We start from the raw sequence: 20,853 nt of genomic DNA, 5'->3' as shown, positions 1-20,853 counted from the left end.
GGTTTCCGGGGGCTGTGTTCTGAATACTTTAGATCGTTTTTGAGTATTGGTCTCACAGAGGAATTAGATACGGTCCCTTGGAGTAGGAGCTCTGACATGTGCTTCCTCTCCCCCCACTGTCTAATTAGACCAGACCACTCACAAGAGGGGAGGAACAGGGTGGTCAGTCCTGTTCCTGACAATCATTGTCAACCATACCTCTTCTATCAGGAACACATAGACAATAGATATCATGAACATAACAATACACAATAAAACATAATTTCAGATACCTCCAGGTCTGGGGTACTGCACAGTCCCTTAGTCAACCCCTGATGTCCAGAAGTCTCTTACCTGCTGGCAACTGCTCTTGTTATCTGACAGCTAGCATATAGCTTGACAAGGAACAGCTGTCACCTGCCAGATGTTTCTTTGGATCTAAATGTGTTCCTAGGAGGTAATGTGTACTAATTACCCTTAGCTATTGCTGATAGCTATGCTTCTGCTTCTTCATAAATAGCTGTAACATCGGATTCTAAAATAGTCCTTGTGTGAATGGGGTCGTTGGGTTTGTGGAGGTGTCTAAGTAAAGTCATTTGTATGCATTAAAGTATAAATCCTAATAATATTATTAAAAATAACTATAAGGCCTCATGCACACGACCGTTGTGTGCATCCGTGGCCGTTGTTCCGTTTTCCGTGATTTTCTGCGGACCCATTGACTTTCAATGGGTCCGTTGAAAACTCGGAAGATGCACCGTTGTTCATCAGCGGCCGTGATCCGTGTTTTCTGTCCGTCAAAAAAATATGACCTGTCCTATTTTTTTGACGGACAACAGTTCACGGACCCATTCAAGTCAATGGGTCCGTGAAAAAACACGGATGCACACAAGATTGGCATCCGCGTCCGTGATCCGTGGCCGTAGGCTACTTTCACACAGACGGATCTGCATAAAAGCTTTTTCAGAAAACTCAGATCCGACAGTATATTCTAACACAGAGGCGTTCCCATAGTGACGGGGACGCTTCAAGTTAGAATATCCTACGAACTGTGTACATGACTGCCCCCTGCTGCCTGGCAGCATCCGATCTCTTACAGGGGGCTGTGATCTGCACAATTAACCCCTCAGGTGCCGCACCTGAGGGGTTAATTGTGCGTATCATAGCCCCCTGTAAGAGATCAGATGCTGCCAGGCAGCAGGGGGCAGACCCCCCTCCCTCCCCAATATTATATTCATTGGTGGCCAGTGCGGCCTCACCTCTCCCCCCCCCCCTAATTAAAATCACGTTCCCCCATCATTCCCCCAGGGGAACTAACTCAAATCCAATGGTATATTCTAACATAGAGGCGTTCCCATGGTGATGGGGACGCTTCAAGTTAAAATATACTATCGGATTGGAGAAAACTCTGATCCGATGGTATAATAGGGACTCCTGACTTTACATTGAAAGTCAATGGGGGACGGATCCGTTTGCAATTGCACCATATTGTGTCAACGTCAAACGGATCCGTCCCCATTGACTTGCATTGTAAGTCAGGACGGATCCGTTTGGGTCCGCACGGCCAGGCGGACACCAAAACGATATTTTTTTTTACTTTCCTTCCTGTCCGTGGATCCTCCAAAAATCAAGGAAGACCCACGGAAGAAAAAACGGACACGGATCACGGAACTACGGGACCCGTTTTTGCGGACCGGAAAAAAAAACGGTCGTGTGCATGAGGCCTAATATAAATGCAACCATTAAACATGTCTATAATCCATATTCTCTCTTGTAGAGTTGGACGTCGGGAACATGCAGACCCTTATATGGAGGAACTCAATCCAGGAGATGCTTCAGAGCCAGAAGGGAGGGGAACTGGTCAGTTGAGAAAATTATTTTAGAACTTTTTCCAAATTCTTGTTGTGTATAGTTGTAGGATATAAAATTATTAAAAAATTATAATAATAAATTACAAGTCGGAATTGTTTAACTAAATTATTAGACACTTCAGATCAATGCCGAGGTCAAAAATAAGAAACTCATGAAAAGAGTATGGTGCTAGCCAAAGGACTCCATCTGGATATGGGAGCCATCTTGGTCTAGAATCAGAAACCCAGTGAGGATCCAACCACTGGGACCCCCAGTGATTATGAGAATGAAAGATCCCTAAGCCCTCTTCAAATGGAGCCCTAGTGCGCATGCTGGTCCACCTCTCAATTCATTTTTATGGTAAAGATGGTGCACTGGGCAACTGGTCCAGTCATGTCTACTATTTTTTACCATGTATAGAAAAAAAACGGGGGACATAGTGGTGCAATGTATTGATTTTGCACACACTTGCAGTGCGCCATTTTTTCACGGACATGTATCGTTTTTTCATTAATTTGTGACAAGATCCTCACTGTATTTAAAAAAATGTAAAATTAATACTTGCAAATACTCACAAAATAAGTTCTACAATTTTATGAACAGCATTTTTCCTATTTTGGTAAAAGTAGTTGAATTGATAATTTTGCTGTATCTGCCCTGAATTTCCAGCACTGTAGTCCCGGGTGTCATTTCACCCTTCCTCCAGTGGGTGGCAGTAGAGAATTGTACATTAGTTTCCATTTGATTCGTGGGGGGAAAATAAACAAATAGTTGCAGAATTCATTACCAAGTCCTCTCTATTAACCAGTGCAGCGCCACGCCGTCCCAGTCTGCAAATGTCACTCCTTTCCAATCCTCCTGTCAAGAGTTAATCCCCGGAGTGTGCTGAATTTCGGTGCTAGTAATGCCCCGTCACAGAGGCTTTGCTTTGAAATGTAACATTTTGAATGAAATCTTGTACAAAAATGTTGTTCCTAATCCTGATTTATGCAGGGAATTGCAATTAGGGGCTCAAGTTCTTGAAGAGACGGCAGAATGTACAAAACTGTTACTGATATAGTCAGGACTGTCTGCAGAGGATTGTTAGCTATCCTCCCCAGTGAGTAGTCAGAGCAGATAATAGCGATGAGTCTATTGATATGGGCCTGAAATACATTACGGTGACATTGTAAGAGCGATGCCCTTCATAGATCTTGATGAGAACTTGCCCGAGCTGCCAGTCTTTAACTGCAGTCTAATAATTAAAGTGACCCTCTGGTTTTAGCTCCGCGTCTGGATCGATTTCAAATTACCTATTTTTAAGGTCCCGGGGTGCACCACCAATAAGGCCAGGTGAGCAATCGCCTCAGGCAGCACCAGGTAGGGGTAAGAGGGGGGCAGCGGAAGGGCCATGGGCAATGAGCGCTTTCATTGTGGCAAAGGGGCTAGGTTAAAAAATTAGCATGGGGGGGGGGGGGGCGTTTTAGTATTCGCCTCAGGCAGCAGCAGTGGCGTCTCTAGCTTTCAAATTTTGGGGGGGGGGGGGCACACTGGGGGCCAGGACAAAAGTAGGGGGGGCAGCTATAACAACGATACATTTACACAAGTATGCTTAGAAATGCTACGATACTTTACCCAATACCTAAAACCGCAATAGGAAAGAAAAACCCCAATCACTCAGATTTCAACATGTCCTAGCTGCCTGGGCATGCTGGAATTACTCCAGATACAGCATCTACCAGCTGTGTCAAGTCCCCTTCTCTTTGTCACATGGCATGAACCGATAGTATCGCTATCGGCGAGCACCTGAAGTACTTGTACTCAGTATTATTATAGGAGCGGATCCGTCTGTGCAGACACCAGACGGATCCGCTCCGAACGCAAGTGAAAGTAGCCTAGGGGATCTGTGGATGACCCTTATGGAGGGGGATCTGTGGATGACTCTTTTGGAGGGGGATCTGTGGATGACCCTTATGGAGGGGGATCTGTGGATGACCCTTATGGAGGGGGATCTGTGGATGACTCTTTTGGAGGGGGATCTGTGGATGACCCTTATGGAGGGGGATCTGTGGATGACCCTTATGGAGGGGGATCTGTGGATGACCCTTATGGAGGGGGATCTGTGGATGACCCTTATGGAGGGGGATCTGTGGATGACCCTTATGGAGGGGGATCTGTGGATGACCCTTATGGAGGGGGATCTGTGGATGACCCTTATGGAGGGGGATCTGTGGATGACCCTTATGGAGGGGGATCTGTGGATGACACATACCGTTTATAGCATCTCATGCTATGTGTCATCCACAGATCCACCCCATATCAGTGTCATACCGGGATCCCTCTCCCTATAAGGCCACATTCACACATCCGAAATTTGCATAACGGAATTGCGGACCCATTCATTTCTATAGGGCAGCACGATGTGCTGGCGGATACGGAAATGCGGACCCGCACTTCCGGGTCCATTCCGTTCCCGAAAAAAGACCCGTACATTGCTGCTGTTATGGATAACTGAATGGAGCCCAACAGTGTCATCCACAGAGTGGCACAGATCCCCCCCCCCCCTCAATAATCGTGTCATCTACAGATCCTCGTCCCTATAACAGTGTCATCTACAGATTCCCCGCCCCCCCATAACAGTGTCATGACATCCACAGACCCCCGATCCCCCTCCCTATAGCACTAAAAGAGTATCATCCACAGATCCTTCCCCCCCTATAACAGTGTAATGACACATGACATCCACAGACCACAGATCCCCCTCCCACCGCTCACATTTGAACATGATTTCTCTAAACGGTAAAGTAGTAAACACTGTAATCATCCAGGCTGCACTGACAGTAACTTTAAAGGGGTTCTGCACTTTCATTTAACTGATGATCTATACTCTGGATAGGTTCATCAGCATCTGATTGGTGGGGGTCCGACACCCAGGACCCCCGCCGATCAGCTGTTTGAGAAGGCACCGGTGTTCCAGCAGCATCGCGGCCTTCTCACTGTTTACCGCCGGCCCAGTGACTGACATCACTAGTATCAACTAGCCTGAGCGCGGCTAAGCTCTGTTCACTTGAATGGAGCTTAGCCGCGCCCACGCTAGTTGATACTAGTCGTAACTCGTGACATTACTTTGGCTGGCGGTAAACAGTGAGAAGGCTGCAGCGCTACTGGAGAGCCGCTGCCTTCTCAAGCAGCTGATCGGCGGGGGTCCTGGGTGTCGGACCCCCGCCGATCAGAAGCTGATGATCTATCCAGAGTATAGATCATCAGTTAAATGAAAGTGCAGAACCCCTTTAACTTTTAAATCAGGAAGATTCAGGGGCAGCTGCCAGCCAGCTCTCCTCTCAGTCTTAGGGCTCTTTCATACTTGCGTTGTCCGGATCCGGCGTGTACTCCACTTGCCGGAATTACACGCCGGATCCGGAAAAACGCAAGTGAACTGAAAGCATTTGAAGACGGATCCGTCTTCAAAATGCGTTCAGTGTTACTATGGCAGCCAGGACGCTATTAAAGTCCTGGTTGCCATAGTAGGAGCGGGGAGCGGGGGAGCGGTATACTTACAGTCCGTGTGGCTCCCGGGGCGCTCCAGAATGACGTCAGAGCGCCCCATGCGCATGGATGACGTGCCATGCGATCACGTCATACATGCGCGTGGGGCGCCCTGACGTCACTCTGAAGCGCCCCGGGAGCCGCACGGACGGTAAGTATGCTGCTCCCCCGCTCCCCACTACACTTTACCATGGCTGCCAGGACTTTAGCGTCCCGGCAGCCATGGTAACCATTCAGAAAAAACTAAATGTCGGATCCGGCAATGCGCCGAAACGACGTTTAGCTTAAGGCCGGATCCGGATTAATGCCTTTCAATGGGCATTAATTCCGGATCCGGCCTTGCGGCAAGTCTTCAGGATTTTTGGCCGGAGCAAAAAGCGCAGCATGCTGCGGTATTTTCTCCGGCCAAAAAACGTTCCGGTCCAGAACTGAAGACATCCTTCCTGATGCATCCTGAACGGATTTCTCTCCATTCAGAATGCATTAGGATAAAACTGATCAGGATTCTTCCAGCATAGAGCCCCGACGACGGAACTTTATGCCGGAAGAAAAGAACGCAGGTGTGAAAGAGCCCTTAGTCACAGTCAGATTTAATCTCTCTAGTTAGGGTACTTTCACACTAACGTTTTTCTTTTATGGCATAGAGTTCCGTCACAGGGGCTCTATACCGGAAAAGAACTGATCAGTTTTATTCCCATGCATTCAGGATGCATCAGGATGTCTTCAGTTCAGTCGTTTTGACTGATCAGACAAAAGAGAAAACCGCAGCATGCTACAGTTTTCTCTCCGGCGAAAGAAACTGAAGACTTGCCTGAACGCCGGATCCGGCACTAATACATTCCTATGGGAAAAAATGCCGGATCCGGCATTCAGGCAAGTCTTCAGTTTCTTCCGGCATGCGAAGACCGGTAAAAATGTGAAAAATGTACAAGACGGATCCGTCTCACAAATGCTTTCAGTCAGCTGCAGATCGGCGGATCCGGCGGGCAGTTCCGACGACGGAACTGCCCGCCGGATCACACTGCCGCAAGTGTGAAAGTAGCCTTAGAATAGAAAGAGACTTAGTCAGTCTACTCACTCACTACTTGTAAGTTGTAGTACCTTATATTATTAAGTTAACCTGAGTGTCCTGCTTGCTACACACCGTCACCACTAGATCAGTCTCAGTCCAGTCTGTCTGTCTGTTCGGTATTGGTAGGGCCACACCACGCTACGCCACACACTGTCTCGTCTGTCTCAGTCCGTCTCTAGTCTTGTCTGGCCCTGGCTGGCTTAAGCAAGTTAGACTAAAGGCAGTGGGCAGGCTGCTCACGGTGACGTCACACGCCTAGGAGGAGGAGCAGGAGCGCCTCCTTCACTGCTGCCAGTAGTTGAATGAATTCAGATCAGCTGAGCTAGTCTCGACTAGGTGATTGAGACTAGCTCAGACACTGAGTCTGACTCAACTGGTATGGGGTTGGGGACGGGGCTTATGACATGGTGGGGCGGGGCTTATGGCGTGGCGGGGGTGGGGCTTATGACGTGGCGCGGCGGCAGTGGGTGGAGAGTGAGACTAGAAGAAAGTGAGAGAGACCGCAACGGCAGTACGGCACCCGGGCACCAAGACTCAGTCAGATCATCAGACTGAGATGTGTGAACTTAGATGTCCGCTAGGAGTGCCTACACAGTGCGCAGCAGGCAGTACAGACCAACACTAGTATCAAAATGAATGGGGGACGTTTTAGTTGGGGGGGCACATGGGGGGGCACAGCTTGATGTAGGGGGGGCCGTGGCCCCCTCTGTCCCCCCCCTGGCGACGCCACTGCAGCAGAAAGGCTAGGTGCACTGCTAAGAGGTCCATATTATGGCTGCATCTCCTGGCCTCCTGAAGTTCTACTAAGATCACCATAAGGTTCTGTGGTGACCTATGTTTTGGTTTGGGGTAAGGAAGGAAGCAGCTGTTGTAGCCATTATATGTGCCCTAGTATGTTTTTGGGGTAAATATATCCTTTATTTTAATTGACGGGTGGCAATAAAGTCATCATGACAACTCATTGCTCCCCTTAATCAAGTAGTGGGGGTGCGGATGGTCTGACAGAGCCAGCTTCTTCTCCTCTGTCAAACCACTTAGAAACTGTAGCCATTACAGATGTGTCCTTCTTGGTTCAGCACATCCCAAGAAGTATGGTGATGGTGCAAGATTTTGCAATAGTGTGTCCCGAGATGTCTATCCTGTGTGTCTGTGCGTGGCCACCCAGTGGCTGTGACATGAATTGCATACAGTCAATGGTTTTCCTTGCATGTCCTAAATAATGTACGGAATTTGTTTCATGAGAAATTGGTCTCCTCAAAAGGGGTTAGCCCACAATTAACATAAAAATAAATGATAACCAGACATCATATAGAACATGACAATCTCTAACAAAGCTAGAACCAGCCCTGGACCTCACATGGATCCAGAGATCTCCCCATTGATTTATCCAATAGCTTTCCTAGATTTATTTCAAGCTGACTGCTCAGTGGGCGTGTCCTTTCTGCTACAGCTGGCGGCAATTGAAGGATGGAACTACCTTTAAGGGTGGACCTTTATGTATTCCCTTAAATACATAAAGGGAATCAACAAGGTAAAAGAGGAGAGAATAATTAAAAGAAGAAAAACTGCTACAAGAGGACATAGTTTTAAATTAGAGGGGCAAAGGTTTAAAAGTAATATCAGGAAGTATTACTTTACTGAGAGAGTAGTGGATGCATGGAATAGCCTTCCTGCAGAAGTGGCAGCTGCAAATACAGTGAAGGAGTTTAAGCATGCATGGGATAGGCATAAGGCCATCCTTCATATAAGATAGGGCCAGTGGCTATCCATAGTAGTCAGTATATTGGGCAGACTAGATGGGCCAAATGGTTCTTATCTGCCGACACATTCTATGTTTCTATGTTTACCCGTGCACGTCCACCTCACTGAGGTGGACAGAGAAATAGAAATAGAAAAGGAACATACAGCAGGTGGCGCTATGCAGATGGCGTTCCAGGCAAATGAAACTTTACAAAATATCCAAATGAAGTATTTGAGCACCAGGAGACGGGCTTATGCAGTTCGAGCACCTCCCCAGCGACTTCCATGCTGCTCCATAATCACGCCTCTCTGCTGTAGTTCATGCCCCCTGCCTTTAGATTGACAGCAATAGACCCTTTGGTCAAGTGCTGAGATCCCGCACCTGCACACCCCTGCCGTAATGGTTCTGGCCACGGGTGCGCAGGCACGGCATCTGTCAAGGCAGGAGGAGTGAACTACAGCAGAGGGGCGTCATTATGGAGCACCAGGGGCCTCACTGGAGAGGTGCTCGAACTGCTTAAGCCTGTCGCCTGGTGTTCGGAAACTTCATTTGCATATTTTTAAAAGTTCATTTTTCTCCATCACCGGACCACTGACAGCACAAAGAAAGGTATCATTTTTGTCAGCGTCACCAGGTAGCGTTGATTCAGGTATCAGAGCCTCTTAAAAATCCAGCTTCCACCGATGTCACATTGTTTACTTGGTTTCTGGTCTGGGCAATGGACAAGGCGTCACTTTCATTGTGGATGGGGCCAGAACTATTGTTTTCCCTGGCGCTTGAGCCAATGAGGTGGATTCAGGAGTCTGTGCATGCGCCCGGGAAAGGAGTAGTTCTGTCCCCATCCACAAGGAAAGTGACGTCCTGTCCATAACCCAGGCAGGAAACCTGGTAAAGGACGTGTCTGCAACGGAAGCTGGAGGAGCATCACGTGATCGGGTTCTCCGGAGTTCGATTCATGCAACTTCAGTACGATAAGTTGTCACGGATGGTGTTGCAGAAAACTAGAAGACAACAAATGAAGATCCGACTGACTTGATCCCAAACTAAGGAACATAAGGGTGAGCCCTGTAAAAGCCCTAGAGCTCTCCCTGACTTCTCAGCCCATGCAAAGATCTCTATGATAGATAATTGCATGCCCTCGTGCCTCGACTGTATGACACCTGAACACCCTATAATAGTGAGGGGACACGACCACAGGGTCACCTAGGATCAAGCCAACAGGAAAACAGAAACAAAGGAACAGACTTATCTGTAGAAGCATCAGTTGCAGCATCCAGCATGGGCACACTCCAGGAAGTTGTATAAACCGCAAAGTGATGCAGTATGGGAGGGGATTTAAAGGGATGCAATCAGTGCAACTAGATGACAGCTGAGAGTGTTATATGTAATTAAGCTAGGATTGCCAGAATGTGAATCATCTCAAATCTTGGCTTTTTCAGCGGCACATCAGCTGGGAACCAATTACCAGGACAAACTCTTACAATTCATGGATGAGAAGGGGTTAATGAATAAAAGTGCATGTAGCCAATATGAGATGGTCAAGAATTATTCGCAATTATGCGACATATTTTGTGAGCTGGCTACCATGTTAATGTATAGACCACAGTAATGTCACAACAATGGGCTGTACCACTCATGATGTCATATATGCACAGAGATGGGGGGAGCGGCGCTATGAGGGCAGCAGCAAGGGAACTGTGAAAATTCTATATTATTGACAATTTTATTATCCTAACATCTGGGGCAACATTTATTTAATCATTTATTTTTTCTTAATCCTCAGAAAACCCTTTTTAAAGGGCAGCTACAGTCATTAAAGGACACCTTTGGGGGCACTTTTTTCAATTTGCTTTTATTAAAAAAATTCAGCTGTTTCTGATTTCAAGGGTTAAAAAAATCAGTCTGTTTGCAGGCTGTCACATCATGTTTTCCTAGAATCCCATCATTTGAGAGCTTATGTAGCGCTCTCTGGTCTCCTATCCTCGCAAACACTTACTTAGGGCTCATGCACACAAACGTATTTTCTTTCCGTGTCCATTCCTCTTATTTTATTTTTTTGTGGACCGTATGCGGAACCATTCATTTCAATGGGTCCGCCCAAAAAAATATATGGAAGTTACTCCGTGTGCCCATGTCCTATTATTGTCCACATTACGGACCAAAATAGGACTGTTCTATTAGAGGCCAGCTGTTCCGTCCTAAAAAAAAAAAAAATGGAATGCACGCAGACGTGATCCGTATTTTTTGCGGATCCGTTTTTTGCGGACTGAAAAATACATACGGTTGTGTGCATGAGCCCTTCAGCCGTATTCTTATCAGATGTGAGCTACAGTGTAATGAGTGTCGATGGGGTCAGGAGATCAGGGATAAGAGCTACACATGAGCCCTCAGATGACAAGATTCAAAGAAAACAAAGGCACAGCTTGCAAACAGACAGATTTTTTTGAACCCTTTCAATAAAAAAATAATTTTAGCCTAAAATGAGTAAAATGCAATCATAAAAAATGCCCCCTGAAGGCGTCCATTACTATATATCCCTCAATTACATGGTATAAATCAGCTTAGGCTGAATGCCATATTTTTTATTCTAAGTGTCACTCCCATTATTCCTCAGAATGGGGTCAGGGTAGCTGTCTCCTGTGCTCCTCGTCGCCCCCTGCTGGGTAGTGCAGGTTTTATGAGTTTTTGACAGATGTGTGGGGTAGGGAATTGACTATAGGCTTGAGTACTGCGCTCAGCCATGGTAAATTGATTGTCTTTGCCTCCATAGGTGGCGCTGTGACTGACTTTGATGGCGATGGCATGCTGGACCTAATCTTATCCCACGGAGAGTCCATGGCGCAGCCCTTATCTGTCTTCAAGGGGAAGCAGGTGAGACTCCAGTATTGCTGCATGGATCAGGGTAAATGAAGGGGACAGAGATGTGACAAACGTCAGCTTGACCTAACATGAATAAATAAGGTGCGGCGGACATTATATTGACACTTAAAGGGGTTGTGTCACTAAACATATTCTACATTTTTCAAACCAGCACCTGGATCCGAATACTTTTCTAATTGCATGTAATTAAACATTTAGTATAGCCAGTGAGTTATTCAATAAACTGTATCAGTATAGCGCCACCTGCTGTTTGTTCCTTTCCCTGCTTCCTGTCCGTGTCACTGAGCTGGTCGCACGCGGTCAATTTTAAAACTTCAACTCCCACTTGTCAGATGTTCCGCTGTGGCAGTTACAGGGACAGAGATGCAGCAGAAAGGACACGCTCCCTGAGCTGCTAGGCTGAAGAGAATCCAGCAGAGCCATTGGAGCAATGAATGGGGAGATCTCTGGGTCCATGTGAGGTACAGGGCTGGTTCTGGCTTTGTTAGAAAGAGGTTGCCGTGTTCTATATGATGTCAGATTTTCATTTTTTACATTAGTCATGGGGTAACCCAAAGTCATGGATGAGGTCAAGTTAACGTTTGCTGCATCTGTGTACTTGCTGGGTTAAATGTGAATTTGTCCATTTTGACTCATCTGTAAGGAAATAATAACTTTTCTCCATCAGCTTCAATGATTTCTTCACTTTTTCAGGACTGCCAACTGGGAAGATAAGTGAATTAGAGCAGATTAGTGCTGCCGACTGCTGCTCGCGGTCTAGACAGAATAATGTAATGACTGGAGCAGGAGATGTCACCAAGAGACTCCGAGCTGCTCTGTAAGAATTGAGGACGAGCCGTCCCCTCCCCGTCACGTCTGTTTTAGTAACTGCTTGCATCCTCCATGTAATATCAATTCTGGAGCCTCTATTCTTATGACGCTATGTTGTGCCGTTCCTCTATTATTCCTGCTAGAAGTTATGAATGAATTACTAGTAGTTTGCAATGAAGGTGCGGTTGGGTGTGTCCCTGACTGGTCTGAGACTGGCAGCACGTATTGGATAATGTCAGACTGCGCAGGGACACACTCCCAGCTGGTACCATCATTGCAAACTGTTAGTAATGTATTTATAAACTTCTAGTAGTAATAGTAGAGGAACGGCACAACTTAGAGGTGTAAGAAATGATGATCCACAATTAGTCACTAAATTAGACATGTGAGGAGAGGTGACAGGTCCTCGTTAAAGGGGTATAACAAGTCTATGTAGACTTAGGCTACGTCTACACGACGACATTTGTCGCGCGACAATTTTTATAATGGCAGTCTATGGTGTCGCACTGCAACATGCAACATGCTGCGACTGCGACGCAACAGTTGCAGAAAATCTATTCGAGATGGATTTTTCTGCGACTGTTGCGTCGCAGTCGCAGCATGTTGCATGTTGCAGTGCGACACTATAGACTATCATTATAAAAATTGTCGCGCGACATTAGTGCAACAAAATTTTGCGCTACAAATGTTGCAGTGTAGTTGTGCCCTATCTGCGCGCGACAAATATCGTTGTGTAGACGTAGCCTTAAAGGGGTATTCCGGTTATAAAAAGCTATCCCCTATACACAGGATTGGTACAAAACTGCTGACAGATGCCCTTTAACAGGCTTCACCTAGATTGACATGTGACGCCCGTCTAGGGGGACTTTCACACTAGCGTTTTTATTTTCTGGTATTGAGTTCCTTCCTAGGGACTCAATACAGGAAAAAAACTGATCAATTTTAGGCTACATGCACACGACCTCATGTGTTTTGCGAAAAAATGAATGACTTCCGAATGCCATCCGTTTTTTTTTTTGCAGATCCATTGTAACAATGCCTAAAACGGGCAAGAATAGGACATGTTTTATTTTTTTGGCGGAGCTACAGAACGGACATATTTATGCGGACAGCACATGGTGTGCTGTCCGCATTTTTTGTGAACTCATTGAAATGAATGGGTCAGCATCCTGTCCGCAAAAAAAACGGAACGGACTCGGAAACAAACAACGTTCGTGTGCATGTACCCTTATCCTAATGCATTCTAAATGTAGAGCAATCCGTTGAGGATGCATCAGTTCAGTCCCTCTTACGGTATTTGGACGGAGAAAATACCGCCGCACGCTGCAGTTGTCTCTCCGGCCAAAAATCCTGAACACTTGCCGGAATGCCGGATCCGGCATCAATTTCCATTGAAATGTATTAGTGCCGGCATTGAAATTGCCGCATTGACGGATCCGATCTTCCGGTCCGCGCATGTGCAGACCTTTAAATCTGTAAAAAAATAATAATACCAGATCCGTTTTTCCAGATGACACCGGAGAGACGGATCCCGTATTTCAATGCATTTGTCACACAGATCCGCATCCGGATCCGTCTGACAAATGCCATCAGTTTGCGTCCCGATTGCCGGAATCCTCTGACGCAAGTGTGAAAGTACCCTTAGTATATGAGCCCCATGTTTTGACTTCTTTTATGCATCATCTTGGTGGCTTTTTCTCCCCACAGTCCAGAATAAGCGGACTCGTTGTGTCTTCTAGGGCTTGAAAAACAATTGGCTCAGAGTGATCCCTCGCACCAAGTACGGAGCTTTTGCAAGAGGTGCTAAAGTGGTCCTATACACCAAGAAAAGTGGGGCCCATCTAAGAATTATTGACGGCGGATCTGGGTACCTTTGTGAGATGGAACCGGTCGCGCACTTTGGCCTCGGTAAGTAACGAAAGCTTCTTTTCTCCTTCGATCTCTTTCTACACTGAAGACTTTAGGGATCAGATATTTTTGTGGATTTAAACACCAAAGAGAACCATTTTGATGGGAAAAGCAAGATTATAGGGTATGCAAAACGGACACTGAGCAGATGCCGCAGGGTCTCCACCATCTAGAAGTCTTCTCCAGATGATGCAAACTGCAACTGCAAATCTGATGTTTGACATCCAGGGATCTGAGTATTGCTACCTGGCCATTGTATAATGCTGACTAAGCCAAGTGGACATGTATTTCTAAGGCCTCATGCACACGACCGTTTTTCGGGTCCGCATCCGAGCCGCAGTTTTTGCAAAAGATGCGGCCAGCACTCCGTTCCACACACTTTAATCTGTATTGGCAACTTCATTTATTAAAGGGGTTATCCAACTCTTATAATAATTCCCCCGCCAATGCCTGGGCCCCTCATACAGGTTATACTAACCCCACTCCCTGGTAGACGCGTTGCTCATGATCCCCACATGGCCGCCGCTGCATCTCTCCATTGCGTGGATCAAAACATCCGCCGCGACAGGGGGAGCAGCCAATAGCAGGCCGCCATAGGGACGGGCCTCCCTAGGGTCGCAATATCTACATCATAACAGAGCTATACAGATGTATTGACCTAGCGGCAATAAGTATAACCTATATGAGGGGCTCGGGCATTAGGGGGGTGATTATAGAGGTGGGATAACCCCTTTAATTTATCTATTTATTTATTTATTTAATTACTTTATTTTATAATTAGTTTATCTATTAATTCAAGTATTTATGCACGTATTTATTAATATGTTTATTTATTTTTTAATTAAGTTTTTTATGTTAATACTTTATTCATTTGTTTATTTATTAATATATGTATTTATATATTTAATTATAATTTTTTATTAATTTGTTTAGCTATTTATTAACTAATGTATTTATATATTTATTTCATTACTTTAATTTTTAAATGTATTTATTTGAGAATTTTATTTTATCATTTATTTATAAATTTTTTGAGCATTTATTTGCTTTGTTAGTTTATGTATATTTATTTTTTCTTTATGTATTAATTCATGCATTCTGTTTATATTACTTTATTCATTTATTTATTTCATCATTCAAAATTAATTTATTTTTTGAAAATGCTCGCAATAGAATTTTTATATTTTCCTGGTGCTGTATAGCTCTGTTATGTGGATATTGCGGTGGTATTATCCTGTGTATTGTATGGCCGTATTTGTTGTAGTTACTACGGTGAATGATTTGTTCACGGACGTCATTCAGACGTCCGTGTCTGTGCTTCAATCCATGAGAAGGTGGCCAGTGATGCCTCCATGAGGCTGTCCATGAAGGATGCGTGTGTGGTCCGTGTGTCCGTTTTTTGCTGTCCGTGTGTCATCCATGTTTGACGGACACTTTTAAAAGCATATCTTCCTAATGATCCGTGAAACACAGGTGGAATCCGTGTTGCATTCGTGGTTTTCACGGACCCATAGACTATAATGGGCGTGATGGATCTATGAACACAGACAAAATAGAGCATGCTCCCATTCTAAAAACACGGACCCATGGACGTGGCGAACACGCACGTGGAATGCTAACGTGTGAATGAGGCTTAATTCTGGGTAATGAAACAACATTATGGCCTCCGTTACACCTACCACATTAGTTATCCTGCATATTTGTAGTGGCCTCCATATTGGTTGTCGCCCACCATTCCCAGGAATGGAAATAAAGGGGAATCTTCTCATAAGAAATTGTAGCAAAATACGTGCAAATAGTAACCATTTAAATGAATGGCTCCGCATACGGTCTGGAAAAAAAAACGGACCGGACACGGAAATAAAATACGTTTGTGTGCATGAGCCCTTAAGGGGTTGTACGGTGATTGATGTAAAACATGGAAATATAACACTGTTTTGGGAAGACGGGTTTATTCCGAGAGAAGCTACAAATAAAAATCTATTTGGCACTCAAATTGTCTCAATTGCCCCTTCTAGCGGTGTGCCCTAGGCAGAAGCCTATCCCTCCTTCCCTCGGCCTGGCTCTCACTGTGCCCATTTGCCGTTTTTTGCAGTGTAGCCGATAATGCGGCCTGTGAAATCTCCGGTCTCTCTGGATCCCGATTTACTGAGGATTCATCTCTGCTAATGACACGAGCAGAAAGACGCGAGATGAAAGACAAGGATCGGCGCGTTTTTGGTGCCTGCCAACGCAATCAAAGCGCGCTTCTGGTCTTAATTCCTTAAACAACAAAACATTTTGTGACTTTTTAACTCTTTGTTAACACCAACAAATGATGGTACAGCAGCTCTCATCATCTCCCTGCCGGCCAGGTGTCGATTTTAGAGCCGATATGTTCATCTCATTAGTAAAACTAATGTGAGATATTAACTCCTTCCTTGCTGTCACTCAGATTAGTCACGGCTTCAGCAGAGCTGATTTTAAAGGGGAATTGTCAGTTGATGACCCATTGTCAAGGACGGTGTACAGGAAACAAGGCAAAACAACATGCATAAATGAGTCGCTGGATCCAAAAGCTAAGGAACAAAAGGGGGACCCCTGCAGAAGACCTGGCACTTTCCCTGGCTGCTCAGCCTATGCAAAGATCCGAATGGTGGAGGTTTGCATATCCACGTACCTTGACTATATAACCCCTGAGCACCCTACAATAGTGAGGGGACACGACCACCAGCTCCCTACACAAGATACGGAGGGAGTCAGGGTCACCTGGGATCCAGCAAACAGAAAATAACAGATAAATGTTCCACACTTAACTTTGTAGAAGAGAGGAGAACCAGATGAGCATGCACACACACTCCAGGAAGAAGTATAGGCCGCCCAGAAAAGCATTCTGGGGAGGAATTTAAAGGGAAGCAATTAGTCCAACACATGACAGCTGAGAGAGGCTAACGAGATGAGTAACTGAATACCACAACAAAGAAACTCAAGGGGGAGGTTCTGAAAGGCCTCTGTCAGAGCTTCTCAGCTGTCTGGTTGTGACAGTACCCCTCCCTCTACGAGTGGACTCCGGACACTCAGAACCCACCTTCTCAGGATGGGACCTATGGAAAGCCCTGATGAGACGAGAGGCCTTAATGTCCGTCACTGGGACCCACATCCTCTCCTCAGGACCATACCCCTCCCAATGAACAAGGTACTGAAGAGAACCGCGGACAAGACGAGAATCCACAATCCTAGAGACCTGAAATTCAAGATTCCCATCAACCATAATCGGAGGAGGAGGCAAAGGCGAGGGTACAATGGGTTGAACATAAGGTTTCAATAAGGACTTATGAAAAACATTATGGATCTTCCAAGTCTGAGGAAGATCAAGACGGTATGCAACAGGATTGATGACAGACAGGATTTTGTAAGGCCCAATAAACCTAGGACCCAACTTCCAGGAGGGAACCTTCAATTTGATATTCTTGGTAGACAACCACACCAGATCACCAACATTCAGGTCCGGACCAAGCACACGTCTCTTATCTGCCACACGCTTATATCTCTCACTCATGCTCTTTAGATTATCTTGAATCTTTTGCCAAATAGATGACAAAGACGAGGAGAATCTGTCCTCATCAGGTAAACCAGAAGACCCCTCTCCCGAGAAAGTCCCAAACTGCGGATGAAACCCATATGCACCAAAAAATGGTGACTTATCAGAGGACTCCTGACGACGGTTATTTAAAGCAAACTCAGCAAGGGACAAAAAAGAACACCAATCCTCTTGATTCTCCGCCACAAAACAGCGCAGATATGTCTCCAGATTCTGATTGACGCGCTCTGTCTGGCCATTCGACTGCGGGTGGAAAGCAGAAGAGAATGACAACCGAACCCCCAAGCGAGAACAGAAAGCCTTCCAGAATCTGGAAACAAACTGCGTGCCCCTATCAGAGACTATGTCTGAAGGAATTCCGTGCAATTTGACAATGTGATCAATAAATGCCTGCGCCAGCATCTTAGCATTGGGCAAACCAGGAAAACGGTCCACCACCACCAGAATCAGTCTTCCCCGAGGAACGAGGCAGGTCCGTTATGAAGTCCATGGACAGATGTGTCCAAGGACGGGAAGGAATGGGTAAGGGAAGGAGAGGACCTGATGGCCGTGAATGAGGGACTTTGGCACGAGCGCAAGTCTCGCAGGCTGCCACAAAACCCTCAACCGACTTACGAAGCGCAGGCCACCAGAATCTCCGAGCGATGAGATCCAGTGTGGCTCTTACCCCCGGGTGCCCAGCAAGGACCGTATCGTGGTGTTCTTTAAAAATCTTGTGTCTTAAAGCGAGAGGCACAAACAACCTCCCAGGAGGACAAAGATCAGGAGCCTCTGACTGGGCTGCCTGCACCTCTGCCTCCAATTCAGGAAAAAGAGCCGAGACCACCACACCTTCAGCCAAAATGGGACCCGGGTCTTCAAAATTCCCGCCTCCCGGAAAACAACGTGACAGGGCATCTGCCTTCACATTCTTAACTCCAGGGCGAAACGTGACAACAAAATTAAACCTAGAAAAGAACAAAGACCATCTGGCCTGTCTCGGGTTCAGACGCTTGGCTGACTCCAAGTAAGCCAGATTTTTATGGTCAGTAAATACGGTAATAGGGTGTCTGGCTCCCTCTAGCCAATGGCGCCATTCCTCAAAAGCCAACTTGATGGCCAACAATTCCCTATCTCCCACATCGTAATTTCTCTCTGCGGAGGAGAGTTTTCTTGAGAAAAAGGCACACAGTCGCCAATTGGCAGGAGAGGAACCCTGAGACAAGACCGCCCCCACACCCACCTCAGAAGCATCAACCTCAACTATGAAGGGTAAAGAAACATCAGGTTGCACCAAGATGGGAGCGGAAGCAAAACTCTCCTTGATATCAGAAAAAGCCTTACGCGCCTCTACTGACCAAGAAGAAAAATCTACCCCCTTTCTGGTCATATCAGTGAGTGGTTTAACAATAGAGGAATAATTCAAAATAAACTTCCTGTAATAATTGGCAAAGCCCAAAAAACGCATCAGCGCCTTCTGATTCTCAGGAAGCTCCCACTCAAGCACAGCGCGGACCTTCTCGGGGTCCATGCGAAAACCAGAAGCGGAGAGAAGAAACCCCAGAAATTGAATTTCTGGAACCGCAAACACACATTTTTCCAGTTTCGCATATAATTTATTCTCCCGCAGGATGAGCAAGACCTGACGTAAATGTTCCTTATGAGTTTTGAAATCGGGAGAAAAAATCAAAATGTCATCCAAATACACCAATACAAATTTTCCCATCAAATGATAAAAAATGCTGTTCACGAAATGCTGAAAAACGGCTGGGGCATTCATCAAACCAAAAGGCATAACCAAATTTTCAAAAGCGCCCTCAGGGGTATTGAAGGCCGTCTTCCATTCGTCCCTTTCTCTGACCCTGACGAGGTTGTATGCCCCTCTTAGATCTAATTTGGAAAAGACTTTAGCCCCAACAACCTGGTTAAACAGGTCCGGGATCAGAGGAAGCGGATAAGGGTCACGAATAGTGATACTATTCAGCTCCCTGAAATCCAGACAAGGTCTTAAAGAACCATCTTTTTTCTTAACAAAGAAAAAACCAGCGGCAACAGGTGACTTCGAGGGTCGTATGTGTCCTTTTCTCAGACTCTCAGAGATATAAGCACGCATAGCGATCCTCTCAGGTTGGGAAAGATTGTATAAACGAGATTTAGGCAGTTTGGCGCCTGGGATGAGATTATTAGGGCAATCGTACTCCCTGTGCGGGGGCAAATCCTGAACTCCACTCTCAGAGAAGACATCCGAAAATTCAGAGAGAAAAGATGGTACAGTCTTAGTAGCAACCTCAGAAACAGATGTCATGAGGCAATTCTCTCTGCAAAAGTCACTCCAACCATTTATTTGCCTCGCTTGCCAATCAATGGTGGGGTTATGCTTAGTGAGCCAGGGCAGCCCCAACACCAGAGGGGTGGGTAAACCGCTAAGGACGAAACATGACACATCCTCAACATGAGCATCACTCACAATTAAACGGATATTGTGAACTATGCCCTTTAATGATTTCTGAGAAAGTGGAGCGGAATCGATAGCAAAAACAGGAATATCCTTTCCCAAAGTGCGCACCTGGAAACCATGAGTTATCGCAAATTGATTATCAATGAGATTAACCGCTGCTCCACTATCCACAAAAATCTCACAAAAAATGTTCTTGCTCTCTAGCGCCACCCTAGCCGGCAGGACAAAACGGGAACTGCAAGCAAACGGAAAACCTTCAATTTCCGCCTCAACCCTGCCAATAGTAACAGACAGAACATTTTTAAAAGATTTTTTCCTCTTTGTTTCTTTATTATTCCCAGAGAACTGCCTGAATCTCCTAGAAGGACAAATATTTGCCAAATGATTTATACCTCCACAACAAAAACAAACCCTCCCATGCGGGCTGAATCTTCTATTGTCAGAAGCAATCAACCCCAGCTGCATGGGCTCCTGCTCAGAAGGGGCTGACAGCGACTGAGACCCCTGCGCACAGAATGGGACCGCTGCACAGTCCTGGGACCGAGTATGACAGGAAGGAGAGATCTCTCCTCTCTCTCTAAGACGCCTGTCAATACGAACGGCCTGAGACATAGCAGAGTCCAAAGAAATAGGCCTCTCATGAAAGGCAAATGCATCTTTCAATCCCTCTGAAAGACCATGGCAAAATTGACTTTGGAGTGCAGCATCATTCCAACCAGTATCAGCTGCCCATCTCCGAAATTCTGAGCAGTATATTTCTGCGGATTGTTTACCCTGGCATAATAGACGTAGTCTAGACTCCGCCAGAGCAATACGATCCGGATCATCATATATCTGACCCAGGGCTAAAAAGAATTCATCCACTGAACGGAGGGGCCGTGCCCCCTCCGGCAGCGAAAAGGCCCAGGACTGAGCGTTACCTCTGAGCAGCGATATAATGATCCCCACCCTCCGTTCCTCATCACCAGAGGAATGGGGAAGAAGGCGAAAATGGAGTTTGCAAGCCTCTCTAAAACGCACAAAATTCTCACTACCCCCGGAAAACGTATCCGGGAGCGAGATCTTAGGCT

At 46.0% G+C, this 20,853-nt stretch overlaps 1 protein-coding gene across 1 annotated transcript in view; it reads left to right on the top strand.

Moving 5' to 3' along the window:
• CRTAC1 (cartilage acidic protein 1) overlaps positions 1-20,853 on the top strand; it is a 256,614-nt gene that overhangs the window by 204,657 nt on the left and 31,104 nt on the right. The window contains exons 6-8 of the mRNA XM_044299707.1: positions 1,757-1,839; positions 10,939-11,039; positions 13,598-13,766. Coding sequence (XP_044155642.1) covers positions 1,757-1,839; positions 10,939-11,039; positions 13,598-13,766 — 353 coding nt within the window. The remainder of the gene's footprint in view (positions 1-1,756; positions 1,840-10,938; positions 11,040-13,597; positions 13,767-20,853) is intronic.

Source organism: Bufo gargarizans, chromosome 6 (genome assembly GCF_014858855.1).
Source record: "Bufo gargarizans isolate SCDJY-AF-19 chromosome 6, ASM1485885v1, whole genome shotgun sequence".
Lineage (NCBI taxonomy): Eukaryota > Metazoa > Chordata > Amphibia > Anura > Bufonidae > Bufo > Bufo gargarizans.
This window is presented reverse-complemented; position numbering and strand designations above follow the sequence as displayed.